The 12,261-nt window shown below is 37.9% G+C and overlaps 2 protein-coding genes across 3 annotated transcripts in view; one reads left to right on the forward strand and one right to left on the reverse strand.

Annotated features, from left to right (window-relative positions):
* LOC107582894 (chromobox protein homolog 1-like) overlaps positions 1-3,806 on the forward strand; it is an 18,022-nt gene extending 14,216 nt beyond the window's left edge. For both annotated transcript variants that reach the window (XM_016268919.1, XM_016268920.1), the window contains exon 6: positions 2,076-3,806. In XM_016268919.1, coding sequence (XP_016124405.1) covers positions 2,076-2,220 — 145 coding nt within the window. In that variant the 3' untranslated portion in view covers positions 2,221-3,806. The remainder of the gene's footprint in view (positions 1-2,075) is intronic.
* Positions 3,807-4,445: 639 nt separating this feature from the next.
* LOC107582935 (nuclear factor erythroid 2-related factor 1-like) lies at positions 4,446-11,784 on the reverse strand. The gene is made up of 3 exons (XM_016268959.1): positions 11,691-11,784; positions 9,601-10,133; positions 4,446-6,139 (listed from the first exon to the last, which is right to left on the reverse strand). Coding segments are annotated over exons 1-3 (1,776 nt in total). The 5' UTR covers positions 11,692-11,784; the 3' UTR covers positions 4,446-4,897.
* Between the last annotated feature and the right edge of the window lie 477 nt (positions 11,785-12,261).

Below are 12,261 nucleotides of genomic sequence, written 5' to 3' on the forward strand. Positions count from 1 at the left end.
AGGAAAAGCACTTTATTTGGCCTTCCAGAAGTAGATGCATTTAGGAATCTTTAAGATTACTTACAACAGAACAGCAATGCATTTTATGGACGACCGTTTCGTGAACCTAGGAGAGGAGGTAATTCTGACTTTGCTATGACAATCTGGCGCTTCTGAATCAGCGACTGTTTTGTTATTAGTTTAAGTATTTGCTATTGACTGTTCAAATGCAGAGTTTTGCGCATTGTGTGTGTGTGTGTGTGTGTGTGTGTGTGTGTGTGTGCGCGCGCGCGCGAGTGAGCGAGAGAGTGCGCTAGAGAGAGTGAGACACATCACAGTGGAGTCAGCTGTCTTAACCGTGGCTTGTGTATTGCAGACACATATTCATCACGGTGTCTGTCACCAGACTCTGTTCCCCTTTCAGGCTCTGTCTTTACATTTATTTTGAAAGCTGAAGCTCGCGATTATGGTAAGGGGTGTTATATTTCCGACGAGTGCTTGCGGTGTTCGGCTAATCACAATGCACTGGGTCAGCTGGCCAATCAGAGCAGACTGCGCTTGTCGGAAGGAGGGACTTTGTAGAAAACGAAGCGTTTGAGAGAGGCGGGGCATAGAGGACCTAAAATAATGTACAGTATTTGAAAAATAATGTGTTTTTTGAACATTAAAGCATGTCAACATATTCTGTTACACCAAATACACCAAATACACCAAATAATGATCTTTAAAAAAAAAAAAAGCATTATATGAAAATTAATTTTAAAAAATTCACCCAAAAATGAAATTTTGCTCAAAGTTTACTGTAGAAGAATTGTTCTTTATTGGAACAGATTTGAGGAAATTTAGCATTACATCACTTGCCAACAGGGGATATGGACTTTTTCCACTGGAGGAAATGTTATTATGGATTTTGGACTCCATAATAATTATGCTTCTAGTCAGTATTTGCTCACTAGTCAGATAAAGTAAAGATGGCGCCGACGCTGATGGCTGCCTCCGTGGCGTGCTCCGCAGTTGTTTTTATGTTTTTGTTAGTTTGTCCTGTCTTTAGTTATATCCCTGCAAGCAGTTTCACCAGAGACGAATTGCTGGACATTCGGAAGTACACACCACCCGATATTTCACCGTTTCTTTTCTCAACAAGACCAGATGAAACATCTAAATTATCTAAGCTAACAGAGTGTGTTAAAAATGTAAAAGATTGGATGACCAATAATTTTCTCCTATTAAATTCGGATAAGACAGAGATATTACTTATTGGACCAAAAGACAGTACACCGAATCTCGTGGATTACAATTTGCAACTAGACGGATGTACGGTTACTTCCTCTACAGTCAAAAATCTGGGTGTTATATTAGATAGCAACTTGTCTTTTGAAAATCATATTTCCCATGTTACAAAAACAGCATTCTTCCATCTTAGAAACATTGCCAAGTTACGAAACATGATACCCGTTTCTGATGCAGAAAAGCTAGTTCATGCATTCATGACCTCTAGACTGGACTACTGTAATGCACTGCTAGCTGGTTGTCCTGCATCTTCAATAAACAGACACAGGAACAGTTTCTTCCCTCAGGCCATCCATCTCATGAACACTTAACAATAACTGTGGAACACACACTATTTATTCACTCATACACTTATTTATCTAACGCACATACTCAGTCTACACCTCAAATTTGCACATAATATTCAGTACCTGTACATACAAAAACTGTCTATTGTAATATACCTGCACATACAACTGTCAATTTATATAGTTTTATTCCTTATTTACTTAATGTTTTTATTATCTGTGTTTTTTGTTCTGTCACTGTCATTGTTACACTGTGGAAGCTTCTGTCACGAAAACAAATTCCTCCTATGTGTAAACATACTTGGCAGTAAAGCTCATTCTGATTCTGATTCTGATTTTAGCCAGAAGCGGCGGTTTGAAGTCAAGATGCTTTGATGGATTTGTTTCTTACAAACACAAGCTTTTCACTTCACAAGACGTTAATTGATGGACTGGAGTCCATTTAGTTTTTGAATGAATATTTCATTTTTGAGTTAACTGTTCCTTTAATCATTCTCCCCCTCTGCCTATTCTCTACAGGAAAAACTCTGACGAGGCAGATCTTGTTCCAGCCAAAGAGGCCAATGTGAAGTGCCCGCAGGTGGTCATCTCATTCTATGAAGAGCGACTAACATGGCACTCTTACCCTTCTGAGGAAGAAGAGAAGAAGGATGATAAGAACTAGGCCTGTGAGGGAGAACGAGAGAGGTGGCAAGTCAGAGGCAGTGTTAGACTAGTTTGGGATGGGGTGGGGGGTATTTAGGATATGGGCAGTTCAAAGATGGGGAATCAGACACCCAAAAAACTCCTTTACTCTCAATGCCATAAAACTTGGACTCAAAATATATTCAGAGCAAGATATGCAGACGTGGAGTCATCTTTAGTGGGCAAAAGTGAATGTTAGTCAGAATACTGACCACCGTAAGAAACACAGGATTACTGTATTTCCTCAATGCTTCTCTTTCTGTTGGATTATGGGAAATGGGCTATATATATGCTGCAGTAGTTGCTCAGTCATTCCCAGCTAATAAAAAGGTGGCCAACGTTTGATGAGGTATATACTAAATGCAGTGGATCCTGTGTGCACATCCTCGTACCTTCTATATTTTTCTGATAAGAGATTTGAGTCATTTCAGTCTAAATCAGAACGTGTCACTGTAATGTGCTGCCCTAAGTTAAAACACAAAGTACACAACACTTAAAACTGTAAAAAAAAAAAAAAAAGTAAATTTTGAGTGCAGTGATTAATTTGATATCGGAGCAGTTTGTTCAAATCTCAGTTTTGAGTGTGTGTAGTAACGGTGTTTTGTCTTTGTTAGGTGGTATGACCTAATTTCTTAAGCCTTCTTTTTCTTTTCTATCTCATTTGTCCAGACGTCATTTAAGTCATTTGTTGTGTAAATGCATTTGTCAAAGCTGTTGTCGCCTTATTAGTGAGCAAATTGCTGTGTATTGCAATCTTGCCGTTTTAGCAGCATTTCTCCATTTGTATTCACCATGTACACAGTATTCTCATCTTTAATTTGTTCACCATTTGAGGATATATATTGCGTATGGTTATATTCTCTTCTTTTGGGGGGGGGGGGGTAAGTAATTATTTCTAGTTGGCTTAGTAAACTGCATTTCCCATAATCTCATATAAACCTTTTTTATTTTTAATTATTAGATGTCAGATGTTTTTTATCTGTTGCATTACTGTGTGAAGAGGATATATGCTCTTTAGATTCCAGCTTCTCAGACTGATCTTTCAAGTTTTATAGACTGATCAAGGTATGCCAGGCCAGGCTAATAAATACTTCAGAAAACATAGAGGAAAAGTTTGACACTTTGCTGTATTACCCTCTTCTTCGGCGGTGCTCAAGGAGTAGAATGTACTACACTGCTTCATTGCATCTTTTTATCATAAACCTATATGTGTAGTGAAGGTGAAAAATCTTGCTAACATTACCATGCTACAGATCAGGTCTTTTAGTACCTCCTTTGCACCAGCATAAACTTGTTAGTACTGACAATGTTAAAATATCTTCAAAAAGTTTTTTAATTGGTTAAAGTAGTGCTTGGATCACTGGATTACTGTTTTTTGCAAAATATGGTATTGATAGTGGCATATATACACTTTTGCTGTGTACTAGAGACTGAAGTACTATTAGTTGTACACAATCAGTAATGGGACTGCATGATTTTCCTTTCGATTGTCTTTTAAGTGTACTGTTCTCAAAGCATGTTATTTTCTTTCATGTTCACGTTTTCAATGGTTATTTGTTCATTAAAATAAACCTTTTTTTATTAATTCTGTTTTATGATTAAAGTTATTTTTACAAGAAATTAGGTTTAATTTTCATAGTAAGGTCTTGTGTTACAAAAAAGAAGCTGAAAATTGTGGACAATAAATATTTTAATTGAAACAAGAACCAAGAACACAAATTCACTGCAAAATGTTTAACACAAGGTACATGATTGAATATAAAAAAAGTTTACATTATTTACAAAGTATTTTAAAACATGAAATCAAATACAGAACTGGTATTTTAAACATTTCGTCAGTGAGTTACAGTAACGTAATCTCTAATAAGACACTCATGCACAAAGACAAATCAAAACACGGTGAGTCAAAAATCCTTTTTCTTACAACCCTGCTATTTAGTGAATGTAAATCCTGCTCAAAATTAAGCTCACATTATGAAGGTGTTCCCTATAATGAGATGGCAAACCAACACTTTTATTATACCAGTAAGCAGTAGTTCAAATGCATTAAACCTTTGTTTCAGTGCTTGGATTCCAAGCATAATTTACCATTTGCTGATCTAACATGGGATTATTTTGGTTTTCTGATTTTTTTGGGAACAATTTCAGTTACTCCTTTTTTCAGTTACTCCCCGTTTTGTTTTTAAAGTGGACATGAAACCCCCCCGTATTGTGATGTATATGAGTGAAATGGCTTCCTTAATGAGTTTTTCCCCCTCTCTGTGAAATAAAAAAAAATTATTTGCTGCTGTGCCTTGTTTACATGTGAAATGTACAACAGCGTTGAGTGCTTTCTCTGGCTAGACTAGGCCTTACACACAAACTGAGGTTTAGCTGTCCATTACAGTAGGTTTTTAAGAGTACATCAACACCTTTAGCTTAAAAGATAAAAAAAAACTCAAGATATGGCCCTTTAATATCAAAACTTTGTGGAACCTAAAGTTCGGTCAAGTTGTATTATATGCCTACATAGTATAATACATTATCAAGGGTGATCACTTGGGTAAAAATAATACCCTATTTGGAGCAATTTCCCATTGAACTGTGGAAAACCAGCAGGTGGACTTCAGAGCACAGAGCATTTTTCCTGAGGCTTGTCATAGCATGAGTCCTCCATCTCACTTCTTGTGTTTTTGTCTCTTGCTAAGTTTGCGTCTGGGGTGTGAATCTGATCTGCGTTGTGATGTTACAGGTCTGGTGCTGTCTTGCTGCAAAGTAAAGTTGTTGTCAGAGTACAGCAGTCCCTGTTCCTCCCTTAGTCTCTCATAAACCTCTTGATACAAGCTATTAAGATGCTGCTTCATCTCCCTGATGGAGCGCAAGATCTCAGACTTTTCCCTGAGCAGTTTGGCCCGGAGGCATCGCAGGCTATCCACACTACCCCCCAATCCCAGCAGGACATCTAGCTTCCTTCGACGACAGTTCTGAGCAGCCATTTTGTTTTTACCCCTGCGGCGAATGTCTCTGATAAGCGTAAGCTGAGTCTCATTGAGATGATATTTGGCTAGCAAGCGACTGAACTCATCGACGGGTAAGTTTATGATGTGTTCATTGGAGAACGGGAGATTCAGCAAACGTGCATGCTTCTCATCTCGGCAGGACAGATGCTCCAGCACCTTGTTTTTCGGCGACTCATCGGAAAGATCTTTTGGAGGTTTCTTCCGGCTTTGAGGTTGGTTGTAGGTATGATCGTGTCCGATGTGCTCGAGCCAAGGAAGGCGATGGAACTGTCTGGCTTCCAAAAAGCTTGACTGACACATCTTGCTTTGTTCTGGCATGTACTCACCCACAGCTTCATCCTCTTCTTTGATATTGGTGTAACCCACAGCACCTTCCTCGGGCATCAAACTAGGGGTTGGGCTGGACAGTGAAAAAGAGCATGAAGAAGATGATGAGGAACTGGAAGATTCAGATCCACTAGGAGAGGCAGGGCTTTGACTGTAGTACAAGGATAAACCAGAGTCAGAATCTGCTGGGTTTTGATCTTCAGACTGTGCCTGGCTAAGTTCTACCAGGGCCAAATCCATTAAACCAATCTCATCAAGCATGGCTTCCTCCAGCAGAGGATCTATAGGGCTTGGCAGGCTAGTGCCAGCAGTCAGGAGGAGGTCTATGATATCCGAGTCTTCAAAAGCTTCAGCATTAGTTGAATTGTCCAAATTGATGTTTGGCATGGAGTGGTTGTTAATGCAACACGTCTCTTCCATGGTGACGCTGCTTTGTGCTTCAGTGGATCTTGGCAGAGTGGCTTGGTGAAGGCTAACATCCTGGTGAATAAAGTTTTCCATTGATCCAGTATTTCTGTCTGAATCACTGATATTGAAGGAAGAATCGGCTATTGTTTCGGCTGTATCCATGTCCTGTAAAGATAAGAGGAGTCAAATAAAGTTCTCTGACTGCCAGGTCGAAAAACATAAAACATGTGACCTGCTCCATATTTGACCAAGAAACACATTTTGAGTAGTCAATGAAAAAGTGTGTCTTTAATGATATGTTTTTACTCCAAACCGCTGTGAAGAATAATAATTTAAATGGTGGCTGGCGAATTTATTCATATATTGCATAAATCTATCTATATATTTACGACCTTCTCTCTATATACGTACATCTCTATCTTTTTTTTTCAAGCCGACTAACGAGCTGTGAACACTTGACATCTTTTCTTTGGTAAATAAGACATCATGTGACATGTTGTTCACCAGCGGGTTTGTTGAGGTATTTTCTGTGGTTAAAACACTAATCGGGCGATTACTTAAGAGACAAAACATTTCAATAAGTTGTAGTGTTTATTTCAACATATCTTCTAATGTTATTTTGTGCGATTACAAGTAGTAAAGAGTAAGAGGATTGTTTTGCGCACTCCGTGTTGCTGTTTGAACTGAGGCGGCTACAGCGATCTTTCACGTCATATTAAAGAGCGTCTAAACGGCATTTAAGTTTTGAATTTTGTTGTAAAATGGGGTGCATGTCAAGCGTCACCTGACCAAACTGGAAAATGCATCCGCTTGTCGGAGAAAGTGTTAACAGCAGCATGAACTGATGGCGATTTTCAAAGAGACATTAATAGACATTGCTGAATCGAACAGTTGAACTGAATTGAATTGAGATGTTCAAGATTGAAACAAAAATGTTCTGTCGGCGAAGAATAATTTTTCTCCAAACTGCATGCTTATAATAATCCCTATAGAAAAAATTGTCAGCAGTCTGATCCAGGAACACCATGTTGCCCGTCAGTACAGGTCAAATGTGCCATAGGGCCAAATTTGCAGACTGTTCTATACCACACTAACAAACAGCCTGGCTCAGAAATAGCCCTGTGGATCATGTGCATGGAAACCTGTCAAATCTGATCTGGTCTGCACATGTGGCGACTTGACAAATGCATAGCAACTGTTTCGAAGTACAGGGTCCTAACTCAAGGGGAATTCAGGTTCAGTAACTTCTATACTGTGTGCAGCCTCTTATTCTGTTACAAAGCTCACTGGAGGAACAGAAAATAAAAAGCATCCATTTGAAATTTCCCTAGCTGTCCCACTGAGTTGATGCATGTGCATAGAAAGCAAAAGAAAGAGGCTTGATGCTTCTCACAAATGCCAATGTTGTGGGCGCACATCCAGGCAGACGCTCACAGTCACACTAAATAGTCTGCTGGACACTGTGCATATGCTGGCAGTCTGCTGTGGGTCATGTGACAAACCAGCTTAACACTACAAAGGAACAGTTCACCCAAAAATTTTTATTTTACTCACCCTCAGGCCATCCAAAATGTAGATGAGTTTTTTTTTTTTTTTATCAGAAAAGATTTGGAGAAATTCAGCATCACATCGCTTACTCACCAATGGATCCTCTGCAATGAATGGGTGCCGTCAGAATGAGAGTTCAAACAACTGATAAAAACATTACAATGATACACAAGTAATCCACACGACTCCAGTCCATCAATTAATGTCTTGTGAAGTGAAAATATAACTAAAATATGAGTCCTTAATCCATAATATTATACTTTCCCCATTGACAAAGTCATCTTGTCTGAATCAAGAGAGAAATATGCACAAATCAAGCACCATTTACAAGTACAAAACAGTTCTAAACAAATATGTCGGTGTATTTTAATGTGAGAGGACAACAGAAGATGGACTTTTTCACTAGAGGAACCATTATTATAGAATATGGATTGGTATTTTAGCTGGAAGCAATGCTTTTAAGTTAAAACGCCTAATGATGGATTTGTTTCTTACAAACATACAATTTTTTTATTTCACAAGACATTAATTGATGGACTGGAGTGGTGTTGGTTATTGTGATGATTATTGTAATGTTTCTATCAGCTGTTTGGACTCTCATTCTGACGGCACCCATTCACTACAAAAGATCCACTAGTGAGCAAGTGGTGTGATGCTGAATTTCTCCAAAACTGCTCTGATGAAGAAAAACTCATCTCCATCTTGGATGGCTTTTGGGTGAGTACATTATCAGCAAATTATCGATTTTGGGTGAACTATTCACTTTGTCACTCAAGTGTTTTATATGCTCTCACAGTTTTTCAATAAATCATATGGGTTTAACAAATATTACCCTAGATATAAGATTTATAAGATTTTTGACTTTTATTTTGGAGCGTTGCTACTTATTCTTGAGTCCGTAAATCATTAGCTGCTGTTGTGTTTACAATATGGAAACTTGTATAACATGCTAGTATACAGGCCAGCGATCATATGTTAGCCCCATTACCCAGAATACTCTGGGTCTCATGAACCTCTCACGGTCAGTAGGACAAAAAACAACATGCAACACTTAAGTAACACATGGAGAGGAAACCCAGCCAAGCTGAAGTATCAGATGTTTGAAGTTGCTTAATACTCAGCTGTGCCTCAGGGCAAAGACAGGGATACTTATGTTTTTCCAACTAAATAACAAACCCGTTTTCATATCCGGACCAGACATTTTTGGTATACAGCCAGTGCTGTTTTTGGTGTGTTTACAGAATTGCAATTAGTAAAATGATTATATATATATATATATATATATGATTAAGCTACTTATATATTATTTTGTAAGTGTGTTAACTTATTTCCAGGTAATTTTGCAACTCTCTGTCGAGTATGTTGTATCAGCTGATAACCTAATAAGATTCACAGATGAAAACACTTCCTTATTTTGTAGGGCACAAGTTAATGGGAAATCATGCACCATAAGGAAATATAGCCATAGTTGAAAGATCAATAAAGTCAGATGTTACAATTGTTTTTCTTCTTATTCTTCTGTTCAAGCACATTTCTGTGCACTATGAAAAACAAATATAGAGTTAAGAGGTTTGTTGTGCTGCACAAGTAAATACACAAGTTACTTTTATAAATATTTTTACTCTACTGTTCAAAATTTGGGGTCTTTAGGATTTTTGTATGTTTTTCACAACATGCTCACCAAGGCTGCATTTATTTGATCAAAAGATTCTATAAAAACAGCAACCGTGAAATATTACAATTTAAAAAGGTTTTCTTTTTGAATATATTTTCAAATGTAATTCATTCCTGTGATGGCAAAGCTAAAAATGTACTCCAGTCGTGATACATATTTTTCAAGATTTTTTTTGATAAATATTAATTTCTTTAAAATAAATCTTACCCCATCTGACCCCAAACCTTGGAATGGTAGTGTATATGAAAAAATATATTCTCCAAACATTTTCTTTTCTTTGCTTTTATTCATCTTATGGCTTTTTAAAAATAAGCACTACAATGAGAGTCAAATATCCTTGCATGGAGGTCATTGACATAAATAGGAAAATCTTTTTGAAGTTTTCCCTAGCTTCACTGCTTACCTCTTTAAGGAGATCATCATCGTCTGGATGGTTGAGGCTTCTTGACATGAGCCCTAAAGCTCCGAGGGTTTGATCCTCAGCTACATCATAACCCACTTCTCCTCCATTTCCCAACCTCATGCTTAGCTCTGAGGGTTCCTCCACATCTTCAAGTCCTCCACCTTCCTCAAGGAGACCCACTTGAGCTGGAATGGAGACTCCATTTTCAGGCTCCCCGTGGACCAACCAGGCTTCCAACTCCGCCGCTGGAACCTGCAGGTGGTCTAGGGAGCGAACCCAATTCAGAAGCCTGCGAGCTGTGAAGAACCCATCTAGATCTGCGGTTTTTGGGTGCAGGTTATATCCATCCAAGATGTTTTGAAGATTGTGGAATTGAGTCTGAGTTAGAGCTGAATTTGGGCCCAGAATGATTTCACTAAAAGGGGGCAGGTAGGGATCCACGTCCACACGCATCCCAGCCAGACTGAGAAGAATAGCTACTTGGATCAGGCCCTCCGTGAGGTACTTCTTCAGGTCCGGCATGGCCCAAACCACTGCCAAGAGCAACAAATGAGCCTAGTCAGTCTCAAATGCAATGTGAGCGCGTTTGTGTATCCAGAATTTCTAGACTTCTTTCTCCATGAAGAAAACTTCAGTTTTTGATTTTTTTTAGTTCATAGAAAAAAAAACCACTGAAAAATCCTGAAACAGAAGAGAAGAACGATATAAGGATTTAAGATTCACACATTCCCAGTTAATGTATAATGCTTAGACAAACCCTTCTTTTGTATTCAGTCATATTTGTTTAAATAATTTGTTATTAAAAAAATGAGAGATGGTTTATTGTAAATAGAAATTATATTTAAGTTATAAAGGTTAACGAGCGACACCATGGTTTACTGAGCACTATAATATTTTCAAAAGTAAAAAAAACTAATATTATTAAATTATGTTGTACAAGAAAAGCCTATTTAAGTCTTTCTACTTCAGAATTTCACATTTAATTTGTTTTTTTTATTGCGAAGTTTACTAGCAATTTCAGAGTGAAAATTGTTTTTTTCAGTGCCAAAAGGCGAAACATCATTGTATAGCCTATAATTATATGTGTTCCTTTTTTTTTTATTGTAAGAAACAAAAACCAGCACTGCATTATGATAACATAAAAGGAAAATGGAGAAAAGGAAAGGAAAAACAAAAACAACAAGAGCAATCAGTAAGAAAAATATCAGCATAAACCTTAAGAAACGTATTGTTCTTATTGTTATCAGTGAGTTTAAGAGATTTAACAATAAGTGAGATCTCAGCAAGAAAGACATCAAACCTAAGCGAATCTTTTTCCTGGCTTCTGATTGGTCATTACAGCGTTCCAGCTGTGAGGTGAACACCTGTTCACTTTGAAATAGCACAACGCTGCATAGAACAACGTGTTATTTCACGTGCTATATTCTCTTAATTACATTACAGAATAAAATGTAATTTAAAAATGTACTTTTATTTTAAAATGTAATGACCCTTAGGGGGAAAAAAGCAGTGATGCACTCGAGGCTGTTCTGTATTGTGAATGCAGTTTCTTTTTTTAGTTCAAGCATAGGCAGCAAAACATTGGCAGCTGTCAACATTTCAAACATAAGTGAACCATTTCACGGTGGACACGCGAAACTTCTAGAATGCTCTGTTGAATGTCTTGAACGCATCAGCACTGAAGATCATAAACTTGCAATCATCAGCGCGTGACACTCCCGCTGACCCACTTAGGCTCATAACCGGGCAACAGGCGACTGGGTCACCCCATGGTGTAGTCAAAACGTTTCTCGTGAAATAAACACTAGTGTTTCAGGACGGCTAGAGTTGAGGTTTCTTCAGAAAAATAAGTAATAAAATATTGCAAGACATGCTTCTTTCCTTTCATATCTCATTCTGGTAACGATCAGCGATGCAACACATATTTACAGTTAGTTAGCGCGCGGCACAAGCTTTTAGAATAGAAAGATCGTTACACCGATAAACTACAACTTGCCTTGAGCATTGTGATATTAGATTCATAACAGTTCGTAATATCTGATGTTTAGATTTGTGCTATGGATAAGTTAGTCAATAAAACATTAGCCTACTTTGTAGTCCCTGGACAGACTTGAGAGCGGGCTACTCCTCTTGGATGATCTGAATCACTCAGCTTCACATGCTCTATAATAGTGTGCGAGTGTATTTATATGGCAGAAGTAAGCGGTGGACAGTAATGGTCTCCTCCCCACAGGAAGTGATGAGACTTTCGGTTTCTTTCTGCAAGAGGGCGCAAGCTCGCGCCCCAGTTGTCACTGTTTGGAAGAGACTGCTGGTTTTTCCAATAACACATCATATGTGTTTTCTAGAGCGGTCGTGTTTATCTTTGGACCATGAAACAAAAGCCACGGAATAACAGACAGGAATAAAATTATACTAATAGGTACTCTGATTTTTATTGATTTGTTTACCTACACGTGCATATATTGGATGATGGCAAATTATGCAATGTGCGGTAATATTTAAAGTGATAGTTCACCCATAAATTAAAATTCATCATTACGCCCATCACTTGCTCCAAACCTGTATAAGTTCATTTGAACACAAATGAACAGTGTTGGGGAAAGGTATTTTTAAAAGTAATGCATTACAATATTGCGTTACTCCATAAATAAGTAACTA

Source organism: Sinocyclocheilus grahami, unplaced genomic scaffold (assembly GCF_001515645.1).
Source record: "Sinocyclocheilus grahami isolate Dianchi unplaced genomic scaffold, SAMN03320097.WGS_v1.1 scaffold48.1, whole genome shotgun sequence".
NCBI classification, from domain to species: Eukaryota; Metazoa; Chordata; class Actinopteri; order Cypriniformes; family Cyprinidae; genus Sinocyclocheilus; species Sinocyclocheilus grahami.

Bases quoted from the DNA above. Each gene is read 5' to 3' on its own strand.
- LOC107582935 (XM_016268959.1), bottom strand. The intron at 6,140-9,600 runs GTAAGCAGTGAA...TTATCTTTACAG, and splicing joins ATGATGATCTCCTTAAAGAG to GACATGGATACAGCCGAAAC.